The sequence below is a fragment of the Hyperolius riggenbachi genome, chromosome 8, assembly GCF_040937935.1.
Source record: "Hyperolius riggenbachi isolate aHypRig1 chromosome 8, aHypRig1.pri, whole genome shotgun sequence".
NCBI classification, from domain to species: domain Eukaryota; kingdom Metazoa; phylum Chordata; class Amphibia; order Anura; family Hyperoliidae; genus Hyperolius; species Hyperolius riggenbachi.
In genome coordinates, this window is record NC_090653.1 from 44131804 (window position 1) to 44156964 (window position 25161).

At 44.3% G+C, this 25161-nt stretch overlaps 1 protein-coding gene across 4 annotated transcripts in view; it reads left to right on the top strand.

The window, feature by feature from the left end:
* Nucleotides 1-399: 399 nt before the first annotated feature.
* LOC137528775 (complement factor B-like) overlaps nt 400-25161 on the top strand; it is a 142835-nt gene continuing 118073 nt past the window's right edge. For 2 of the 4 annotated variants that reach the window (XM_068250342.1, XM_068250343.1), the window contains exons 1-4: nt 400-505; nt 2312-2515; nt 5554-5736; nt 9955-10128. In XM_068250342.1, the coding sequence (XP_068106443.1) occupies nt 472-505; nt 2312-2515; nt 5554-5736; nt 9955-10128 (595 nt within the window). In that variant the 5' untranslated portion in view covers nt 400-471. The remainder of the gene's footprint in view (nt 506-2311; nt 2516-5553; nt 5737-9954; nt 10129-25161) is intronic. The other 2 variants (XM_068250345.1, XM_068250346.1) reach the window with 2 other exon arrangements.

Below are 25161 nucleotides of genomic sequence, written 5' to 3' on the forward strand. Positions count from 1 at the left end.
GTAAATTAGCTTCAGTGGTATTCGTGCAGAATTTGCATTGCCCTTCTTTTTTTTTTTTGCAAACAAATGCAATTAATTCACTCAAGAACGTTTGCAAAAACAGAATAAAAAAAAAAAAACTCAAATGTAGAATCATGCATACAAAAAAGCATGTGAGCCCTTCAGTAAGCATACTATTCCAAACAAATGATTGCCCTTTTTGTAGAAATGGGCCTCTGGAAAGGGCCTTTGACCTCTCTGTTGGTGCATGTCTGACAATCCTTGACCAAACCAAGACATTGGCTTTTACTGGCAGGTTGTGAAATATTGATTTTAGCATATAGCGGGAATTCACGTTTGCTCTCCCCCCCCCCCCCTCCTTCTGACCCCTGTATAGCATTTCCCAATATAAGCACAGCCCAGTAATATTTATCAGGAGAGGTGACTGGAGGGACAGACGGTGTGCTGGACAGCTCTGCAGTACTTGTAAGGATGTTGCCTCTGCTTCTGCTCAGCCACATCGCATGTAAGTAACAGAGCTTCAGTTATCGGTGTCTGATCTGTGCCGCTTGCTCTTTCCACCCTCCACCTATCACTGTCCTAATGCCTCCACTGCTGTTCCCCTGCGGTCTGATCATATCAATGTCAATATCAATGTATTGTCATGCTGCCTCCTTCCAGCCTGCACCCAGGGCAGTCTCTAGGCTATAGAGCTCCTAGGGCCAGAATATGTTTAATTCCCTCCCTCTAGTCAGATGCAGCCCCCGGTGTAGGTAACGATGAGACCCCAGGTACAAGGTAAGCCAGCCCCCCCCCCCCCAGTATAAGATGCACCCCCAGTATAGATGTCCAGATACCTATGTAGATCCTCAGGAAGGCCCTCATATCCCCCAGTGTTGGTAAGCAAAGAATCCCCTATGTAGGGAGCCAGCGCCTCTCCCCCCAGTGTAGATAGCCAAAGAGCCCTCCACGTAGGTAGCCAGAGAGTCCCCCAGTGTAGGTAGCCAGAGAGCCCCCCATTTGGCTAGCTAGAGAGACCCATTCTGTTTAGGTAGCCAGAGAGCACCCCATTTAGCTAGCAAGAGAGCGCCCCTTTAAGTAGCCATAGACCCCTATATTTACTGTGCCAGAGGGCCCCTGTTTAGGTAGCCAGAAAGCAGCCTGCGTGTGTGTGTGTGTGGGGGGGGGGGGGGGGGGGTGCGCATGCAGAGTGCAGAGGGGGAACGTAAAGATAACTGACCTCTCTCGGAACCACAAGCACCACATCTCCTTCCTAGTTGTCCTATCTCACCGGTAACTGTGATGAGATCATAGGGGGCGCTGTGAGACAGGATGCATAGGAATAGGAAGGCGATGTAGCAAGTGTGGCTCCCCAGGGCGATGCTCTGCCAGCCCCTAGAAACTGCACCTACCAGTAGGGATGCTCTTTCAGATTTTGTGGAATTTAAATGTCCACATTTCCGTAATTCTATGGAAATTCGATTTACTGCAACTCAGTCATGTTATCCTAATCACAGAACTCAAAAGCATTGGCCCAATCAGAGAACGCAGAATTTTCCTGTAGAAATCTGATCACCGCGGTCATTTTAGACCAATCACGAGACATTTTCCGTTTTTCTGATTTCCGTTTTGTTTTTGTCATTTCTTGCATTCTCTGAAGCAAAAAATGACTAATAAAATAATCCTCAAAAATCAGAAATGGGAAAAAACGGAAATTGGCAATGACGGAAATCAGACTTTCCGCAGAAATGACAAAAACAAAACGGAAATCAGAAAAACGGAAAATGTCTTGTGATTGGTCTAAAATGACCGCGGTGATCAGATTTCTACAGGAAAATTCCGCGTTCTCTGATTGGGCCAATGCTTTTGAGTTCTGTGATTAGGATAACATGACTGAGTTGCAGTAAATCGAATTTCCATAGACTTTCCGCAGGAATGGGAAATGGGCATTTCTGACCATGCCTACCTATCAGTGCCTCTGTACTACTATGCCCCTTACTGTCAGCCTGCACCTATCAGTGTTCCTGGGCCCCTATGCTGCCTAAGAAGGAGCCATGGCTGGATAGGAACACCGGTAGGTACAGACTGCTAGAAGGTGGAATGACATCAGGTAATCAGGTACACACAGACAAACAATTTCTGTCACTTAGTGCCAGCACTGGACTAGGGAAACCGTTGTACCTGTTTAGTGCTTTAAGTAATTTTACATCAGACAAACAATAAGAGGAACATGTATTCTAATGTGATTTTCAATAACTAAAATCATTAAGTTGATTATTTTCCACATGCTGGAGTTCTCCTTTAATTTTTTTTTTTATTGCATTTCTCCCAGTGTCCTTTGCAGCTCCCAAATCTCAGTGTGACCTCACCAAGGTGTCTATATTTAATGGCAGCTACACGGTGAGCGATGGTGGAAATGTTGGCAGTCGGGTGCTCTACAGTTGCCCCAAAGGATCATACCCGTTCCCAGAATCCTCCCGCGAGTGCCTTCCCAATGGGCGCTGGACAGAACCTGAACATGTGTTTATGTGTAGAGGTAAGCAAAAACTGTGCCAGTCACCATGTCTTCCTCAGGTGACTACTTTCCTTGCCCTATCTTGGTATGACCCTTAAGCGCAGTGTGTGTAACCAGTGGCGTAGCTAAGGAGCTGTGGGAGCCGATGCAAGTTTTACATGGCCCCCCCAAGCACTGTATACATAACAATTGATGCGATGCACCAATCTGCCAATGGCAACTACAGTGTCAGAGGTGCAAGAAGGGGATGGGGAACAATTTGTTAATGATTATCACTATTCAAAGTATCTATAGAAGTGATTATTATAAGCACAGGACCAATATAGAGCTAATACTGCAGTTGAGGGAGGGGCCTTTTGGGGCCCCTCTGGCTCAAGGGCCCGATGCAGTCGCTACCTCTGCAACCCTTATTGCTACGCCCCTGTGTGTAACAATCACTGCGCCTATGTACATGTGCCACAGTGACAGCACCCTAGTGACCCATTCACACTGAGGTGTGAAGGGCAAATATCCAGGGCCTGAATTCTGTAAAGGGCACCTTTAAAAAGGAAGCATTCCTGAGATATAATGGCAGGAAATCCAAGATGGTGACTAGTAGGAAGTTTTCATGCTAACCGGTGAACTTGGAAGTGACACCCAGTCCAGAGCCTGTGACCAGCAGGTAGTCAGTGCAGCCAGTGGGCTCAGGTTAATACCCTTGTTGCACTGGATCTTCATTGAACTTACTGTGCAGTACCTGGAGAAAGAACCCGAACACTGAGGGTGCAATGCATATATGAAGGTGCAATAGAGAGGAACAGTCCAGGACAAGCAGACATCGCCAGAGGCTGTGGGGGACGGCCCTAAGTGTCCCAAGGCGTAACTAGACCTGATTGAGGTCATACAATCTGGTGAGTCTGTTTCCACATGGTGTGGTGGTGGAATAGGCTGTGAAGAGGCGATATAACGCAGAGGAATTCTGAGCACTTGCCATAGGAATTGTTGTCTGGATTAAGGACTTATATATGCACTGAATGTATTGTATAAAGTTGAGTTAGCGCTACCTTCTGTGAGGAGTAGTAAATATATGTCTTGAAATCATTCCAGCACACCGGCTCTTAACCACACCTCATTTATCATGCCAATTACCGTCCAAAAAAAAAGAAAAAGTTTCTTGGGGGACCCGTAGAGTCCTCTTTTCTCAAGGCAGGCAGACACACCGTGTGAGGCCTACAAGACAATTGTTGTTGTTGTTTTTTTTTTTTTTTTGCAATTATTGGCACAACAGATTAGGTTTTCTGAAGACATGGGGCTTGATGCAAGTAACAGCAGTTACAATGCCGTGCACAGAGATCGCATGGCAATACTACCCCTACTTCTGCCAGCCAGTACAGCGACTTACGCTATTAGCGCACACTGTGTTATTTAGCACAACTGTTTCTATGGTAGCATGCATGACTAACGAGCATTACCTTTGGGAACACTCGTTACCATGGTAACGGCCGCGCTACTCAAATATCGTGGGTCACGCTAATAGCGTAACTCATGGTTACTTTCTGGCTGAAGTAAGGGTAATACTGATTGGTTTGCACATGGCCATGTTACTGCTGTTAAGTGCATCAAGCCCATGGTGTGCTGGCACTCCTGAAGATAATATATATATATATATATATATATATATATATATATATATATATATATATAACTGTTTTATAGTAGAAAATGAGGATATAATGGGGACAGTGCAGAAAGGAGGGTGACACTCAGATCTGGATTTCTGGAAAGGCCACAAAGGCCTGGAATTTGGGCGGCTGAAGCCCGAGTGGGCACCTGAATGTGAAATAGCGGTTTCTACACAGAAAAGAAAATACTCCAAATGGGAAGCACATGAAAAAAAAGAGATGATGTCCAAGGGGCTGTATGTGAAAGAAGGGTGCAACAGTAAATGGATGTTACACATGGAAGAGGGGGCTATGCATGGAATGGGAATGGGGACTGCTACACATGGAAGGGGAGCCAAGCATGCTTGTCCTAAGGGTAGAAAATGTATAAATCCGTCCTTGGGGCCACACGTCCGTTTGGGAAAAAAAGCATACAGTAGCCAGGGCCTGTTTCCACTATAGTCGGTGTGCATCTCAGAGATGGTCGCTGACACTTGTGCTGGTGTGAGAAGGTATCCGAATCTCTCTAGCCTTGCCATGCACAGTTATAGAGCTCCCAATTCCTGATGCAATTTTATTGATGCATACGATCTGTTTTTTTTTTTTTTTTCCGCATACAAATTCGAAGGCTGCCTCTTGATTTTAATATGCTGCATTTCCAGTGATCGGCATGCACAGCAAACAGGTCCCAGTGTGTCCCATGTCTTAGTAAACTGAGCTTAAAGAGGAGCTGTTAAGTATAAGGTCTCAGAGAAAATAAACACATATATCAGTAGCTAAAGATTGGCTGTACTTACATTACATATGCATTTCACTGTCCACGTTTGGATTTCACAGAATTTGTATATAGTATATGCAGAGATAGATGCTCCTGACAGCTCATGGCAGGCTCCATGTTTTTCTGTCAAATGTGTCGTCATGTCCTGCCTGCTTCCTGATCACAGATAAGCTCATACTTGAACAACACAGTGTGCAGTGAATATTAATGAGCCATGTGGCTAGGAACAATAGCTGACTCCTGCAGTGTACTCTGCCCGGAGATTTATCAGTGCTACGCGCTGGACTGATTACAAGCTGCTGTAACGTCTCATTAGCAGCCGAGGGGAGGGCCCCAGAATGCTTTGCAGTTTAGTATGCGGCTTGCGTCCTTATGGGTCTATAACAGCCTTGCTGATAAGCACACATCAAAGGTAACTGAGATTTTTATCTTCACTAATGGCTTTTGGGCTTCCTTCTAAACTGTTTAACACAGGAGAATAGAGGTTTAAATTAGCTTCTGCAGCCTGACAGTTACTCTTTAAATGGAGGGATATCCATTTACTGGGCAATTTAGGAATCATGGTGCACCAACAACAAGAGCAGCTGTAAATCCTCTTTGAAGCTGTCACATCTCTTTTCATCTATTTTGATTTCTGCTAGGTATCGTCTGCGCGCCACAGATGACGTTTGAGAACGGAAACTTTCCAAAGAAGAGAAAATACTACCTCGGTGAGACTTTGAACTTCAAGTGCTCTGCAGGATTTGAAAGGCTTGGACCCGAGACACGCACCTGCCAGGAAAACGGGAGGTGGAGCGGGACCACAACTACCTGCGAGAACTTCTGTAAGTGGGGTGTGGGGATCAGACAGAGGCGTATCTGGGTAAAATGGTGCCTATGACAAAACTGAAATTGCCCCCCCCCCCCCTAAAAGCCTCCTTCCCTTTTAACAGCAGCAGTAAATAACCCCTTCCCTTCCCCCCCCCCGGGTCGTAACTAGAAGTTACGTGGCCCCCCTGCAAAAATTTGGATGCCCCCCCCCCCCCCCCCGGGCCCGTTCAGGGCCATTTTGGGGGGCAGGAGGGGTCGCAGCATGAGGGGAAAGCGGGGCCACACATCGGTGGGGAGTGGGAACAGTCCCCCCCCTCACTCACCTCGGGCTCTCCCCTCTACGCTCCTCTCCAGCATCTATCATCAGTGGCAGCAGGTGGCGGGCAGGAACACATACCTCCATCCAACACGGAGGTCCATCTCTCAGTGCCTCACACTACTTCCTGTTTAAACAGGAAGTAGTGTCAGACACTTAGAGATCGGAACCTCCAGCGTGTGGATGGAGGTATGTGTTCCTGCCCGCCACCTGCTGCCACTGATGATAGATGCTGAAGAGGAGCGTAGAGGGGAGAGCCCGAGGTGAGGGGGGGGGACTGTCCGCCCTCCCCGCTGATGTCCAATGCTCTCCCCTCATGTTGCGATCCCTCTTGCCCCCCAAAATGGCCCTGAGCGGGCCCCAAAGTGCAAGGGCTGTGCGGGTGCAGGGGCTGCATGTGTGTCCCATCCATAACATAGATCCCCTACAAGAAGCCAAGAAGTCCCCTACAAGTACAAGAAGCCAAACAAGTGTCCCACAGTATAGATCCCCCCCCCCCCCTGTATAAGAGGCCAAATGCGTGTCCCACAGTATAGATCCCGCACCCCCCCCCCCTTTTTTCCTTAGCATTTTCAAAATTGATTATCTCAAAAACTACAAGATCTTTTTGAAAAATATTTTAACTTGTTCTCAATATTTCAATATTCCCCTTATTATATGTAGCAAATTTGGTGAAAATAGCATGTATGGGGGCTTTGCTATTCACCGCTAAAGTTGGCACACAATTACACAAAATTTCACGAAATTACGCAAAATTAGAGATGGAGTATGCAAAATCATTTGCATGTCCAAACCGTAATTACGCATGGCTGTAACTACAAAAAAGTACATGAAATTTTGCGTTATTGTAATTAGCAGATTACGATCGCTAATTATTTTATTCTATAAAGAAATTTGGAAGTTGAGTCAGTGTGCTCAAATGGAAGGCAATAACTGGCTGATTTATCAACGCCAATAAACAGTAAATATACAATACATAATGTCTTCTTCGATAGCTGTAATAAATTGCTGTTTAACTTTGTAGATATTTGTAAACAAGCAAAACAATCTGCAAACTGAAATGGGAAAATTGTAATGGAATTACAAAATGGGCTTTGTAGCTTCAGTGCTGCTCGGATACCACTTTTCACTATCTGGATCTAATTCGGATCCGGATACCCAGATATCCGATCCGGGTCGGATCTCCTAGTTTAACATTTTCCAATCCGGATCCGAGTCGGACATCCGACCTCAGTATCCGGGGTATCCGGGCGGATTCGGATATATCTCTCTCTCTCTATCCACCTGGATTTCGGATGGGGAATCTGAGTTTTCTCGGATAGTCTAGTAGGATTTGAAAAAAAATATCTGAATTGCTATTCAAAGTTCGGATAGTGGAAAAAGTTTGGATTATCTGGGTATTTCGGATATCCGAAATCTTGCTGAGCACCACCGGCTTTGACAAGGCTGCTTTCACAGTGGGACGTTACAGGCGCACGTTAGAGCAGCCTGTAACGCAGCCCAACTCACAGTAATGAAAAATCAATGGGCTGTTCACAGTGCCCACCTTGCGTTACAGTATAACGCTGGACGTTCAAAGAAAGTGCAGCATGCTGTGCGTTATATGTGGATTTAGCTGCGTTAGACTGTTTGCACATGCTCAGTGCAGAAGAGGAGTAGGGGAGAGTCTCTATTGTTCCTGGCCACATGGCTAATTAATATTCACTGCCCTGTAGTGTTGTCCAGATCATGAACAATTCGGATCTTTGATCCGGATCTTTTTTATGAGTCGAAACATCCGGATCATCACGATGAAGGATTCGGTTCACAGTGGATGTCTGGAAGAAACAGGAACTGCAGCTTCTGTGCACAAGCACAATCTTCCTGCTGCATCTCTCCCTTCCCCATTAGCACCCTCAATGTGCCCTCATTTTGCTGCACCTCTCACTCTGCTGCACCCCTGCTTCCTGCTTCCCTAGTAAAATGATTCAAAGAATCGTTTCAAAGATGCAGATCTTTTCAATGATCCGATTTGAATCACTGAAAAGATCCGGACTTCCCAGGATAGCACCAAGAGCCTCATAACGCGGCTCAATCTGACGTCCAACTTCAACACCACCAGGCGTTGCGTTAGGGGCACGTTATGCGACCTTAACATCCCCTAAAACGCAACGTCTTGGTGTGAAAGAGGCCTTAATGTAGGTGAAATGTCAATTTTAAAGCAAACCTGAAGTAAAAATAAACTTATGGATAATGGCTCATATGCAATTCTTTTTTTTTGTTCCGGAGTTATCTCCTAGGAGATCATTTTCAACCTTCTCTTTAAAGTAATTTTTCATCATTTTACAGTTGAAAGAGGTACCCCAAAGTTGGTGAAAAAGTACTATCAAATGTATTTTCAGTATTTTCTTGCTTGCTGATGTTTAAAACACATTGGCCTCAATTCACTAAGATCATGCTGGAGATAATAAGGCAAGAGAAAACTTACCTCCACACAGTGAGAGAGTTATCTTATCTCTTCATTCCTTAAGTTACCTCCTCTGTAGTTATTTTACCTCCTCTGTAGTTATTTTCACATGCAGTTAATAAACAGCCTATCTTTAACTCTGGAGTTATTTTAAGGATTGAAGAGTTAACTTAAAGACAGAAGAGTTATCTTTAGGTTTGCCTGAGGTTAAATGTTTCCTGAATACTACATGCCTTATCACCATGGTAACAACTCTAGAAGAGTTATTAAAGACAGGAGATAAGCTTAGTGAATTGAGGCCCAAGGCCTCAATTCACTAAGATCATGCTGGAGATAATAAGGCAAGAGAAAACTTACCTCCACACAGTGAGAGAGTTATCTTATCTCTTCATTCCTTAATTTATCTCTTCATTCCTTAATTTACCTCCTCTGTAGTTAATTTACCTCCTCTGTAGTTAATTTACCTCCTCTGTAGTTATTTTCACACAAATCAACAGCCTGTCTTTAACTCTGGAGTTATCTTAAGGATTGGAGAGTTAACTTAAAGACAGAAGAGATAACTTTAGGTTTGCCTGAGGTAAAATGTTTCCTGAATACTACATGCCTTATCACCATGGTGATCACTCTAGAAACGTTATTAAAGACAGGAGATAAGCTTCGTGAATTGAGGCCATTGTATGGCAAGGGTCCATATGCAATTCACTTTTTCTCCTGAGTTTTCTCCTAGGAGATAATTTTTCATCTTCTATTTAAAATAACTTTTCAGCATTTTGCAACTGAAAAACTACCAACAAGTAGGTGAGAAAGTACTATCAAAATTACTTTGAGTATTTTTTTGCTTGTTGGTTGTTTAAAAGGCATTTTATTGATGATTTTGAAAATAGCACCAAGGAGAAAACTAAAGAGAAAACGTTAATTGCATATGGGCCAATGAATTGATTGTGTAGTACAGCTACGAAATCAAACATAAGTAGCAAAGAAGATAGTCTCATATAATTTTCCAGTACAGAAAAAGTTTAAAAAAACTTCATTTGTTGTCTGTGCAAAAGAGCTTCTCTGAGCTAATACAGTCCTGTTTTCTGAAGCACTTAAATGGCCAAGAAACAATGAGAGATATCTTAGATAAGGTTTTACTGCAGGAAAGTTCAACTGGTCATTATTTCTGCTTTGTTTTATAGCTTAAAATACAGTGTGGTTTTAAAACTGCAACTGTGACAGAATTATTATTATTGATTTATAATGCGCCAACATATTCTTTGCATTGTACAGAATGATGCAATGTTATTTAAAAAAAACACAATATAACTGAAAATAAAATATTACTCTTTTCTTTGCTACTAATGTTTTATGAATTACAAGTACTACACAATTCCTTACCTCATAAGTAATTTTTTCGCGTTCAGTTTGCTTAAAGTCTCTCTAGCAATAATCTTATACAAATGTTACAATTATAAACATCTCCCTTTACAGCGGGATATTGCCCCAATCCTGGAATCCCTGCTGGGGCAGCAAAAACTGGGACATCGTACGGTGTTAATGATAAAGTCCATTATCGGTGTCAGTCTGGGCTGTTCCTGATCGGGTCTGCAGAGAGGCAATGTATGGAGAACAAGAAATGGTCTGGAGCTGAGCCATTCTGCAAAGGTAGGAGGAGACTATCACAAAGGTTCTAGCCAATCACCACTCTCACAGCCTCACCCTGAGCATACATTTTCCAGCAATGGAGGGCACAGTCTATGTACCAGCCAGCTGAGAGCAGTTTATCAACGTAAGCAGCTCTCATTGGCTTACATTGATAGGCAGGGTCAAGAGCCAATAAAAGCAGATTCCTGCCCGGCTCAGAGGAAGTCTGCTATCATGGAGATGGTAGAGTGGGTAGCCCAGGTTCCCAACGTGCAGGGGTGACTGCGATTGCGGCGGGTATGTGCGGCGATTTGTCATTATTCGTCAGTGTTCTGCTGTTTCTGTACCAGCAGTAACTGGTCCTTAAGGGAGCAGAGACCGCTGGTACTTAAATGGTTAAGGTGTACCTGAAGCAAAAAAAAAAAGATACTTACCACAGTAGTAGGAAGACTCTGGATAGTCCAGAGACTTTCCCCAAACCTCTAACACCTTACCACTCAAGCACGGAGTCCCTCTAAAAATATTGAAGGTTGTTGAATAGGCTTCTCTTGACCACACTTTTGCCATGTAGAAGCTTATATGTATTGGGCATGCATGAGTAAAGTCCGGGCATGACCAGTAGAATGAAGCAATTTTTCCTTTTTTATGTATGTTAAAACGGTATCGTCACCATAAAAATCTAATTTCAACAGCAACTGGTCTGAGTGTATTAAGTGATAAAGATGCTAAGCCTGCATTCAAAACTTTCAAAACTTTTTCTGCTGTTATGATTTGGAGTTATCACATACTTAAGGAACACTGGCCCTTTAGTAGTCGTGCCAAAGAATTGCATGCTGGGGGTTCTTTTTATCTATAATCTATTCCTCCTCTTCCCTTTATTTCCCTGCCAGCTTCTTATCTGAAACCTAATCCCCTACTCACTTGTGTTTACAAGCAAGGCTGAGGCGACTCAGCGATTGGAGGAGACAAGAAAAAAGTAAAGGGCAGAAATGACATCACGAGTTAGCCTTAACTGTGGGCACAAGACATGGCCCCCACCAGGAACAGAATTCTCATAATTTTCTATATAACATTCACTGAAATCAAAACGTGGACAGTATAATACATGTGTTATGTAAGTAGATCAAGTATTTATCTACTTATATATGTGTTTTTTTCCCTGACATAGTATGGCTGATCCTACTGCTTTAAAGAGAATCTGTACTCTAATATTCTTACAATAAAAAGCATACTATTCTATTCCTTATGTTCTCCTGTGCCCCTCTGTGCTGTTTTTTTCAGCCACTCTCTGCTGCAATCCTGGCTTATAATTAACAGTTTTAGGCAGTGTTTACAAACAAAAGACATGGCTTCTAACCAGAGTATCATAGGCTGAGAACTAGCTTACTGTGTGACTCATGCAGAGCTTGGAGGGTGTGTGTAAAGCTTCTGCCAATGACAAGCAGTGCTGCACATTCCACACATTCCAGCCTCAGCCGACAGACAGGACAGAGGAAAGGAGATAAGATTTATTACAGAGACAGTGCAAGTAGGAAAGGCTGCAGTAAGACAGAGCACATTAGAACAGAGGTATAGGAACTTATAGCATAGTAGAAATAAGGCTCAAAATTTTGTTACAGTCTCTTTAAAGTGAAACTCTGTGCTGATCACATACATCAGAAGCAACAGAGAGATCTCGCTATCAGCATCCACTAAAGGTCTGTACACAGGATCTGTCAGATTTTTAGTAGTTAGTGCAGTAAAATGTCTGGTCGTCAGGTTACAATATTAAAATTGGTCTTGAGCAATAATACAATATGTAAGGTACTTGCAAAACTTATTTTACCCCCTTTTTAAGATGCTGTCATGTCAACTCAGTATGTCCGTCCAGTCATGGTCAAAAGTTTTGGGAGTGACACAACTGTGTTTTGCAAACTTTGCTGCTTCAGTATTTTTCAATGTATTTATTTTGTACTTGTTACATTGGTATACTGATAAACATTTTGTACATTTCAAAGGCTTTTATTGGTAAATACATCAGATTTAAAGTGAACCAGAGACGAAGCACCCTCACCTATTTTACCATATAGATCAGTGGGCACATTAGAGAAAACACCTACCATGCTTTCTGTTTCATTCTGCACTGCACAGCTTGTTTCTTATCAGACCTGATAAAATACCCAACTGAGCATTCAGTCTGGCTTTGCTATAATGACTCAGCTATAATGATTCCTGAACAGAGCCAGCAGGGGGCAGGCTTGGGCTTGAAAAGACATGAGAGAGCGCAGACTGAGCTATAATGATTCCTGAGCAAAGCCAGACTGAATGCACAGTCTGGGATTTTATCAGGGCTAATTAGAAGCAAGCTGTGCAGTGCAGAATGAAATAGAAAGCAAGGTAAGGGTTTTCTCTAATGTTCCCACTGATATATATGGTAAAATACATGAGTGTGCTTTGTCTCTGGTTCCCTTTAAGTAGAAACTCAATATTAAGTGGTGACCATGCGTCTTGATAACTTCCACCATCAGTTGTGCCATGCTAAATATCAGCTTCTTCTTGCTTTGTTAGTGATTGGAGGTGATCACAATTAGTGGGGTTTTACTTGTACATCCTCCAGGGGCGTAACTAAGAGCCCCCGGGCCCTCCTGCAGAAATTGTGAGCGGCCCCCCCTCCCCCCCTGGCCCGCTCGTGGCTGTTTTGAGGGGCTGGAGGGGTCGCACCATGAGGGGAAAGCTATGGCCACACTTAGCGGGGAGGGGGGAAGGTCCCCCCCCTCCCTCACCTCGGGCTTTCCCCTCTGTGCGCCCCTCCAGCTTCTAACTATACAAGACAAGTGCAGTGAGCGAAGCGGCAGCAGCGGCAGGCAAACATACCTTCCGTGCATCCAGACGCTTCTCGCTCTAGTGACTGACGCGATTTCCTGTTTTATACAGGAAGTCGTGCCAGTCACTAGAGCGAGAAGTGTCTGCACTGGAACGCACGGAAGGTATATTTGCCTGCCGCTCCACTCGCTGCAATTGTATAGTTAGAAGCTGGAGGGGAGCACAGAGGGGAAAGCCCGGGGTGAGGGAGGGGGGGACCTTCCCCCCTCCCCGCCAAGTATGGCCATAGCTTTCCCCTCATGGTGCGACCCCTCCAGCCCCCCAAAACAGCCACGAGCGGGCCCTAGGGGGGGGCTGGGCCCCCCCGCGGGCGCATGGGCTGCATCCCCTATTGTTACGCGCCTGACATCCACTTTGAGAATTGACCATTGACACTAGTCTTCAGTAGAATTAAGATCTAGGGAGTTTCCTGGTCACAGGTCCAAAATGTTAGTGGGGTGATGATACAAGCCATTTTGTTATCACTTTTGCCTTGAGACTTGATGCTTAGTTATGACCTTAATTGGCTAATTACAATAACGTAAAAGTTTGTGTTAATTTTTGCAAGTAGGCCCATACATAATTACGATTTGTAATTCAATTTATTTTGTGTAATCGATTTGCTGCTTCACGTAATTTTCACATAATTTTGTGCAGAATTTAGCGGTTCATAGCAAAACCCCCATACATGTTATCGTCGCCAAAGTTGCTACATATGTTAAGGAGTATAGTGGGTTCAAGTTTGAAAAAAAATATTTTTGCGATATTGAATGCCGTTACCGCCACACACTCGGCTGAACACTTTCAAATGAGATCATTCCAGCATATCCGAGTGTCAAGTGCCAATAATTACACTTACCGGTAATTGGATTTCCGCGTAGCCTCCACGTCAGGTGAATGATCAGATTGCCCCATCTGCCAAGGGGACAGGAAGCACAAGATGCAATTAAATAGCCACATCCTCCTACGTAGCCTCAGTGCATAGACTAATACCTCAATTCAGTAGGAGACTTACCGTTAGATTTGGGTGGGGGTATGTCCACCTGTTGTGGAGGTAACGCGGAAATCCAATTACTGGTAAGTGTAATTATTGGCTTCCGCTTGCCTACGCTCCAGGTGAACGATGAGAGTTAGAATATTACCTTTCTCTTTGCGACCAAACCCCAAGTCTTGGTTACTTGGTAAATCCAAACGGTAGTGCTTTATGAACGTGTCATAAGAGAACCATGTGGCAGCCTTACAGATTTGGAGTACTGAGGCAGAATTTCTTTCTGCCCAGGAAGAGGAGACAGCCCTAGTAGAGTGTGCCTTGACATTTACAGGAGCTGACTTACCTGCTATTTCATAAGCTTTGGTTATACATACAGTGGCTTGCAAAAATATTCGGCCCCCTTGAAGTTTTCCACATTTTTTCACATTACTGCCATAAATATGAATCAATTTTATTGGAATTCCACATGAAAGACCAATACAAAGTGGTGTACACGTGAGAAGTGGAACGAAAATCAAACATTTTTTACAAATAAATAACTGCAAAGTGGGATGTGCATAATTATTCAGCCCCCTGAGTCAATACTTTGTAGAACCACCTTTTGCTGCAATTACAGCTGCCAGTCTTTTAGGGTATGTCTCTACCAGCTTTGCACATCTAGAAACTGAAATCCTTGCCCATTCTTCTTTGCAAAACAGCTCCAGCTCAGTCAGATTAGATGGGCAGCGTTTGTGAACAGCAGTTTTCAGATCTTGCCACAGATTCTTGATTGGATTTAGACAGGGCCATTCTAACACATGGATATATTTTGTTTTAAACCATTCCATTGTTGCCATGGCATTATGTTTAGGGTCATTGTCCTGCTGGGAGGTGAACCTCCACCCCAGTCTCAAGTCTTTTGCAGACTCCAAGAGGTTTTCTTCCAAGATTGCCCTGTATTTGGCTCCATCCAATTTCTAATCAACTCTGACCAGCTTCCCTGTCCCTGCTGAAGAGAAGCACCCCCAGAGCATGATGCTGCCACCACCATATTTGACAGTGGGGATGGTGTGTTCAGAGTGATGTGCAGTGTTAGTTTTCCGCCACATAGTTTTCCGCCACACATAGCGTTTTGCATTTTGGCCAAAAAGTTCCATTTTGGTCTCACCTGACCAGAGAGCCTTCTTCCACATGTTTGCTGTGTCCCCCACATGGCTTGTGGCAAACTGCAAACAGGACTTCTTATGCTTTTCTGTTAACAATGGCTTTCTTCTTGCCACTCTTCCATAAAGGCCAACTTTGTTCAGTGCACGACTAATAGTTGTCCTATGGACAGATTCCCCCACCTGAGCTGTAGATCTCTGCAGCTTGTCCAGAGTCACCATGGGCCTTTTGACTGCATTTCTGACCAGCACTCTCCTTCTTCAGCCTGTGAGTTTAGGTGGATGGCCTTGTCTTGGTAGGTTTACAGTTGTGCCATACTCCTTCCATTTCTGAATGATCGCTTGAACTGTGCTCCGTGGGATGTTCAAGGCTTTGGAAATCTTATTGTAGCCTAAGCCTGCATTAAATTTCTCAATAACTTTATCCCTGACCTGTCTGGTGTGTTCTTTGGACTTCATGGTGTTGTTGCTCCCAAGATTCTCTTAGACAACCTCTGAAGCCGTCACAGAGCAGCTGTATTTGTACTGACATTAGATTACACACAAGTGCACTCTATTTAGTCATTAGCACTCACCAGGCAATGTGTATGGGCAACTGACTGCACTCAGACCAAAGGGGGCTGAATAATTACGCACACCCCACTTTGCAGTTATTTATTTGTAAAAAATGTTTGGAATCATGAATGATTTTCGTTCCACTTCTCACGTGTACACCACTTTGTATTGGTCTTTCATGTGAAATTCCAATGACTTTGATTCATGTTTGTGGCAGTAATATGACAAAATGTGGAAAACTTCAAGGGGGCCGAATACTTTTGCAAGCCACTGTAACGTTTACCAGTTCCTTAGCGTACTCTTGGATGCTCTTAAACCTTTACGAGCACTCTGAAACTGAACAAATAAATTATTCTCCTTTCTCCATCCAGCAGTTTTATCTAAATAAAACAAAATAATTTTCCTGACATCTAGAGAACTAAACTTCTCTTCTTTGCGGTTTAAAGGATTCTGACAAAAAGAAGGGATGAAGATTTCCTGTTCTCTATCACAACTTTTGGAGAAAAACTCGGAAGTAGCTTAAAAGTGACTCTATCCGACTGGATAGACATAATATGGTGGTTTTATGTTTAAAGGGTACCTTAGGTGGGTTTTACAAATCCTATTAGCACACAGAGGCTGGTTCTGCACATAATGCCCAGCCTCTGTTGCTATAATATCTCGCCCCAGGACCCCCCTGCACTCTGCTGTGACCCCCAAAGTAAAGCACCATGCTAGCGACATGCAGCTTGTCGCCAGCAGGCTGTTTACATGTACACTGTCACTTTCCGCCGCTCCCTGCCTCCTCTAAATAAATCAGCGGCTAGGGAAAGGACGTGGGCGGGGAGCAGCGTCATAGAGGAGGCGGAGGAGCGGCGGAGAATGACAGTGTACATGTAAACAGCCTGCTGGCGACACACTGCGTGTTGCTAGCATGGCATTTACTTTGGGGGGAACAGCAGAGCGCAGGGGGGTCCTAGGGGGGGGGGAGAGATAATATAGCAACAGAGGTTGGGCATTATATGCAGACCCAGCCTCTGTGTGCTAATAGGGTTCTCTTTAAAGCTAATGTAATCCGGGATCTAAAAAAAAAAGTCAGATACTCACCTAAGGAGAGGGAAGGCTCTGTCCTAATGAGCCATCCCTCTCCTCTCCCGGTGGCCCCGGTGCTGCGCTGGCTCCTCCGTTCTCGTCCCACGCCAAGGCGACTTTCAGAAGTCTTCAGGAGCCGAGTCCTCCCGAAGACAGGCGGCGCACATGCGAACTCGTCATAGAGGACACACGCGCAAGAGCAGTGTAGAGCGGCCCGTCTTTGGGAGCACTCGGGCACCCGAAACATCTCCGAAGCCTCCCTTCGTCTGGGAGCCAGCGGTATTTGACCGAAATGGCCGAATACAGCTACGGGGGAGCCAGCGGTACAGTGGGGACCGGGAGAGGAGAGGGAGTGCTCTATGGGACCCAGAGCTTCCCTCTCCTTAGGTGAGTATCTGACTTTTTTTCCTAAACCCGGTTCCCATTAGCTTTAAGGCTTGTATTTCCCCAATACGCCTAGCCATAGTAATCGCTACAAGAAAACACGTTCTTAGTGTTAAATACTTTATGGAAATTTGATCCAAGGGCTCAAAGGGGAATGCGATAAGAGAATTTAGGGCTAAATTCAAGTCCCAAGGGGGAACAGTTGGTTTTTCATCACTGATTTCCTTTTAACTGCCTTAATAAACCTTTTTAATCAAAGAATTTGAGGTAAAAGGGAAAGTATGCACCCAGGGCTGCTAACTGCACCTGAAGGGTGTTCAACTTGAGACCCATATCAAGCCATTTCTGCAGGAAATCTAGAATATTTGGGATCAAAAACTTTACAAGATTTTCAGGAGTGCCTTTGTTAAATTCACAAAACACTTTCCAAGTCCTAAGATAAATAGTGGAAGTGACAGGTTGCCATGCGTGTAGCAAGGTAGAAACCACTTTCTCGGATAGGCCTTGATTCAATAATAAGCACCGCTCAAAAGCCACGCCTTCAGGTTCAGACTGACCACTGAGGGATGGTATACTTGTCCCTGATACAGCCGATCTTCCCTGATTGGCAGGATCCAGGGTTCCTCTACTGCTAGGGAGAGTTACAGAGGATACCACCAAGGCCTTTTTGGCCAGTCTGGGGCAATAAGAATTATCGTGGCCCGGTCTTTCATTACTTTCTGTAGTACCCTCCCGATCATTTTCAAGGGTGGGTGTACAAACGCTCTCTCCAGTCCCCAGCGAATCAGGAATGCATCTAGACAAACCAGAGAGCCTCTGGGGTTGAGAGAGCAAAATCTGGGAAGAAGTGCATTGTCCCAGGCAGCAAACAGGTCTATGGATGGAAGACCCCACTTGCTGCAAATCATCAAAAAGACATCTTTGTTCAGACACCAGTTGCTCTGATTTAGCTGCTGGCGGCTTAAAGTGGATCCGAGATGAACTTTTACACATTGCATAATTGTGTTCCTTTCCTATTGTTTATAGGGCATTCCTCAAATACTTTTTTGTTTTAATACTCTAATTCCCTATAAACTAAAAAAGCCACGCCCACAGGTTTTCTGAGAGCCAAGGCACTTTCAGACAGTAGCAAGGGCTCATGGGAGCTCAGTCTGGGCAGGAGGAGGGGGAGGTATTACTAGCCAGAGATTTCAGAGGCAGAGGGGAGGAGGGAGGAAGGGGGATTAGGTTTTTTTGCTCAAGATGCAGATAAGCCTGCCTCTGTGTAATGTTTACAAACAACATGGCTGCTGTCATTGTATCACAGGATTAAATAAATATATTCTATTAAAGCTGTTTGCAGCTAGATTTGCTGTGTACGCTGTGTAAACTTTAGATAAGATATGTAGACAAGTTACTTGTTATGGTTAGTTTTTCATCTCGGATCCGCTTTAACCAACGCTAGAACATTATCCTTTCCTTTGAGATGAACCGATTTTAAAAGGATACTGTAGGGGGGTCAGGGGAAAATACCATTTATGCTCAATCCAAGAGAAAAATTAGACAAGATAGCAGCGTTAGGAAGACTTGCCTAAGTTCTCCTACTGAATTAGTGCTGGCTTACTGAACAGACAGAGACGAGATTCAAACCCTGGTCTCCTGTGTCAGAGGCAGAGCCCTTAACCATTACACCATGCAGCCACTGCTTACAGATATGTAGCCAGACATGGCCTTGTCTTTTGTGTTCAACAGTTGTCAAGAGAAAAATTAGACAAGATAGCAGTGTTAGGAAGCCTTGCCTAAGTGGCTGCATGGTGTAATGGTTAAGGGCTCTGCCTCTGACACAGGAGACCAGGGTTCGAATCTCGTCTGTCTGTTCAGTAAGCCAGCACCTATTCAGTAGGAGACCTTAGGCAAGTCTTCCTAACACTGCTATCTTGTCTAATTTTTCTCTTGACAGCTGTTGAACACAAAATACAAGGCCATGTCTGGCTACATATCTGTAAGCAGTGGCTGCATGGTGTAATGGTTAAGGGCTCTGCCTCTGAGGAGACCAGAGTTCGAATCTCGTCTGTCTGTTCAGTAAGCCAGCACCTATTCAGTAGGAGACCTTAGGCAAGTCTTCCTAACACTGCTATCGTATCTAATGTTTCTCTTGACAACTGTTGAACACAAAAGACAAGGCCATGTCTGGCTACATATCTGTAAGCAGTGGCTGCATGGTGTAATGGTTAAGGGCTCTGCCTCTGACACAGGAGACCAGAGTTCGAATCTCGTCTCTGTCTATTCAGTAAGCCAGCACCTATTCAGTAGGAGACCTTAGGCAAGTCTTCCTAACGCTGCTATCTTGTCTAATTTTTCTCTTGGATTGAGCATAAATGGTAAATGCTAGGCCAGCTTCAGTTAGTACTGTTGTGGTACAGCGGTTAAGGTACTTTCCCACCACACAGTGAGACCTGGGTTCAATTCTCAGCTATGGTATGTAAACTGGCTTTTGAAATAATATAATTCTCTGGCAGATGAGACCCTCCTTCCTCCGGTTGGAGGAAGGGGAGAAGGGGTGGAGGGTGGAGGGAGGAGCCCACAAGAGGCTAATTAAAATCTTCCTAGCAGAGTGTGTAGCAGCTTTCCCTTAACTAATTAGTATAGGCAGATGAGTGAGTCAACTGGCTCAAGGACCTTGCCTTGTATAAGGGGGGGTGGGGCTCCACCAGTGAGTGCAGTCTGATTGGCAATAATGTGTCTGCTGACTGTGATGTAGAGGGTCAAAGTTTTGCTCCATAAAGTATTATGGGGCGAATCGAACTTCCGGGAAAGTTCGCGTTTGGTAGGCGAACGCGAACCACCGAAGTTCGCCTGGAACCGTTCGCCGGCAAACCGTTCGGACATCTCTATTAACCATTAAAGTCGGCGGGTTTTTAAATGTGTATTTTTTTTCCTTTGCAACTTTAAAATCGATTTTCTCAAAAACTATAAGGTCGATTTGAATTTTTTTTTCCTCTTGTAGCCACTGGGGGTCCTACAAGCTGTGGGGCCCTAGGGCAGCTGCCTCCTTTGCCTCTATGGTAGCGCCGGCCCTGCTGGTTGTCTGACTGAACCATCACATTCTTGTTTACAAGCAGATTTTCCCATCTCTGTATAGACTTCCAGATCGACAATAACTCTTTGTGATTGGATGAGAAGGTCTTTTCTATTGGTGACCACTTGCCTTGGATGTTTTCTTGACCCAGATGAGCTTCCCAACCCCAGAGTCTCGCATCTGTCATAATAATCACTGGATTGTGCGAAATCTAACTTACATCTTTTTGCAGGTTTTGAGTGGAAGTCCACCAGTTCAGGGAATGAATCACTGGTTCTGACAAATAGATCTTTTGGTCTAGATCCTCCCGTCAGCCCGACCACTGACACAGTATTGTCAGTTGAAAGATTCTGTAATTTGTCTGATCCCAGGCCACGGCTAGAATACATGCCGAGAACTTGCCTAGGAGAGACATAGCTTGTCATATTGTGACAGAATTTGCTCTCAGAAGTTCTTGAGTGGAACTGATCATCTGATCCACTTTCTTTTGTGGCAGACAGGAAATTTGATTCACTGTGTCCACCGACACCCCTAGGAATTATTTTCTCTGATCTGGTGTAAGGTCAGATTTCTTTAGATTCAAAATCCATCCCAGGTCCTTCAGAACTGTCAGAACCTTCTGAATATGCTCTTGGAGAGTATTTTGCAGCTATCAGCAGATCGTCTAGGTAAGGTACCAGAATGATCTTCTGCATTCTCAGATGTGCTGCAACCTCTATGATCTTCGTAAAGATCCTGGTAGCACTTGAAATCGAACACAGTGAATCCAGCGCAGGAGACTTGGGCGCAGCCGGCGCCACCATAGGCCGTAATAGGAGTTACGGCTATAGCAGCGCACAGGGAGTAACTTTGGTGCCGTCAGAAGATGGAGCTGAAGTTACTTTTAAAACACAAAAAATGATTTTATTCCCCACTATACATGGCGGCCTGGAGGGGGAATAGTATATAACACGGCCGGGAACTTGTGCAGCAGCAGGATCAGCCATTTACCGTCTGTATCCTGCGCCCAAGTCTCTCGCACCGATTCCTCTCGTACGCCTTGAAATCCCAAAATGGAGTGCCTTGAACTGCATGCAAAGGACCTGGGATTAAGTGCAAACTGCTGCTCTCAAGTATTTCCAGTGAGCCGGCAGAATGGGTACATGATAATATGCGTCCATGAGATCTATGTAATCCTTCACAGAAGCTGAATCGTGGAAGAAATTGATTCCATGCAAAACTTTTTGTATTTTACAAAACGGTTCAGAAACCGAAGATTTAAATTCAGGCGAAAATCGCCGTTTGGTTTCGGAATCAGGAAGAGTGTGGAGTAAACACCCCTTCCTCTTTCCTGAACTGAAACCTCTTCCACTATACCCTTCTGGAAAATACTTTTCACAGCATCTTCCATAGTGGCCTGCTTCACTGGGGACTGCAGAAAACACGTTCCCCTGAACATTTTTGGAGGTTTTCTGGAAAATTGTATTCTGTACCCTTCTTTGATTGTTTGGCAGATGTATTTGCTTTTTGACATTTTCCGCCAAGCTGGGTAGAATACTTTTAACCTGCCCCCCTCCTGCACAGTCATTGTGCAGGGTTAGATTGCTTTGGGGTATTTGAGGATTGAACAGGAAGCCCTTGGCTTTAAGCCCTTTTTTCGATTGCCATTTCTTATTCAATTGTTTACTTTTAGAATTTTTTCTAGAGCCCCAAAATCTTCTGGGAGCTCACTTTCTCTTTTGGGGAAGAAAACTTTTTCTTTTCAGTTGCCCTTTCTAGGGCCTGTTCAAGAGCAGAACCAAACAGGTCTCCTTCAGACAGAAGACCACCAAGTTTGTTTTTGGTTGTCATATCTCCGTCCCAATTCTTTTGCCATAAAAGCCTGCAAGCACAATTAATCAAAGCTAGAGTTCTAGCAGAAATGACAGCTTCACTGGAAGCGCCAAAAAAGTTAAGTGAGTCAGAGTCTAAGGTTGGTGGGGCTACCTCAGAAGTGCCTGGTGCAGTAGGAGCTTCTTTTGCAGTCAGAAATCTATCTGCCAAACGCTCTTGAAACTTAGAAAGCATATCATTAAACATGTCACCGCTTTCATGTTTTACTACTTGCAGTATACAGACATTGCACAAGGGTTTGGGATAGGAAGGAGCAAACTTTTTATGGCAGATACCACACTCTCTGTTCCTTGAACTGTCTGTGGATCTGAGTCAATCAGGCTGCAAAATCAGCAGGTATGAAATTAGAGATTTCACGAACATCAAATTTTGGGTTTGCAGACGTCAAATCCGAAAAAGCTTGGATTTGTGCGAACTGGGCTAACCTCGCAAATTTCGCAAACTACAAAGACTGTTTCTGGTCACAAAAGTTTTGGAAAGCTAGTTTCAAAGGCTCTAACACCTAGACAGTTGCGTGGCGGAGGGGGGTCCATGCCAAAAGTCCCACCAAAAATTACGGAGTGGACGTAGAGTCGGGTTTTAATTCCTAAACGGCAGAAATCTCAGTACATTCCCACATTTGAGGAGAATGGCTGCTTTAAAATGTCCAGAGTGGTAATATAAGGTTTATGCCCACTTCACACTGAAAGACCAAACGCCACATTTACCCAGATTGAGTGCTAATGCTAACATGTCTGTAAGGCCCTTAGGTTGTGGGCGCTGCATGCGGTGTCAGCCAGGCTGGCAGCAGTCCAGCCTACTATTCCTGGTGGTGGTGCCACCAATTCCACTGCTGAGCCACACAGTGGAGGCTTGCAAGCAATAAAATGCAGGCTACCTGAAACTCCATCATGGTGTCTGAAGAACCAAGAACGAGAAGGGAGGGTGGTGGGTGGTGTGTGTGAACTGGCAACTTCTTTTTTTAGTTTGCCTTGTTTGACTAACTGAAAATTGAAAAAACAAAACAAACAAAGACCTTATTACTTTTTTTCTAAAGTGATAACTGTGGTAATTCCAAAGCTAATACCTGCCGACGAGCGCTGATCTGTACGGTGCCAGTAAGAAGTTGTGCTGTGTTCATACACCCGGATCTGTGAAAAATGGCGCCCAGCACCGATAGATAAAAATGGCGCCCCATTCATCTACATTATAAAACGATATTTGTCATTTTAAATGTTAAAAAATGGGGCCGACCTTTTGAACGAAATTTATCGTTTTTTTGCCCTGCCTGAATGATATTTATCGTTTTAAGCCCTGCTTTGCTGCCGTTTGGAAAATGTCTGTCCGCCGACTTTAACGTTTAATAACACAGCCCCCTTAAAAGCTAAAAACACCAAATTTGCAGGAAGTGTTGTGAAGAAAATTGTGAACGAGAGAAATTTTTTTTTTTTCAAAAAGACCTTATAGTTCTTGAGAAAATCGATTTTGAATAATTTCCTTCTGACCGTGGATATATTAAACGACCGCCGACTTTTGCGCGTTAGTAGCAAAGCCCCTTTAAATGCCAGAAACAACAAACGTGCAGAAAATGTTAAGAAGAACAGTGGCAACAAGAAGAATTTTTTTTTTTCAAAAAGACCTTATACTTTTTGAGAAAATCGATTTTAAAAGTTCAAAGAAAAAAAGTATACATCTAAATCCCGTAATGACAGTTCTTCGGGAAACAATTCCCGCCGACTTTAGCAGTTAATAGCAAAGGCCCCTTAAATCCTAGCAACGCCTAATTTGCAGGATATGTTATAAAGATACTGGGAAACAATATTTAAAAAAATGTAAACAATTTTTTTAAATTTAAATGTTTGTTTTATGTTCTGAGTGTGGGAAATTTTTTGAAAAAAATGACATGGGGTCCCCCCTCCCAAGCCTCTATAACCACTTGTCTCCCATGCAGGCTGGGATAGCCAGAATATGGAGCCCTGGCCGACTGGGGCTTCGTACCCTGAGCTATACCAGCCCGCATGGACCATGGTATGGGGGGCTCCAGGGGGAAGGGGAGGCCAAGCCTCCTCCTCCCCCCAGAGCCCTTGTCCATTCCTTGTCCATTCTCCCTTGCCCCAGGTGGAGAAGGGGGTGACGACTCCCTGGGGGGTTCATGGTGGCATCTAGGAGTCCCCTTTAAGAAGGGGAGCCCCAGATGCCCACCCCCCTCCCAGGAGAAATGAGTATAGGGGTACGAAGTACCCCTTACCCATTTCCACAAAGGGTTAATTTAAGTAAAAACACAACCACGAAAAAAGACCTTTAATGTTCTTAATTAATCAGAAGTATTTCTGGTTAATTAAGAATATTAAAATACTTTTCTCGTGGTTGCGTTTTTATTTCATTGAACCCTTTGTGGAAATAGGCAAGGGCTACTTTGTACCCCTATACTCATTTCTCCTGGGAGGGGGGTGGGCATCTTGGGGTCCCCTTCTTAAAGGGGACTCCCAGATGCTACCATGAACCCCGCCAGGGAGTCATCGCCCCCTTCTCCACCTGGGGCAAGGGAGGAGGGGAATAGCCCCTTGTCCATGGAACGGACAAGGGCTCCGGGGGGAGGAAGAGGCTTGGCATCCCCTTCCCCCTGGAGCCCCCCATACCATGGACAATGCAGGCTGTTATAGCTCAGGGTGCGAAGCCCCAGTCGGCCGGGGCTCCGCATTCTGGCTATCCCAGCCTGCATTGGAGACAAGGAGTTACAAAGGCTCGGGAGGGGGGACCCCACGTCATTTTTTTCAAAAAATTTCCCACACTCAGAACATAAAACAAAAATTTAAATTAAAAAAAATTTTTTTACATTTTTTTTAAATATTGTTTCTCAGTATCTTTTTAACATATCCTGCAAATTAGGTGTTGCTAGATTTAAGGGGCCTTTGCTATTAACTGCTAAAGTCGGCGGGAATTGTTTCCCGAAGAACTGTCATTACGGGATTTAAATGTATACTTTTTTTCTTTGAACTTTTAAAATCGATTTTCTCAAAAAGTATAAGGTCTTTTTGAAAAAAAAAATGTCTTCTTGTTCCCACTGTTCTTCTTAACATTCCCTGCGCGTTTGTTGTTTCTGGCATTTAAAGGGGCTTTGCTATTAACCACTAAAGTCGGCGGGCGTTTAAAGTGGACCC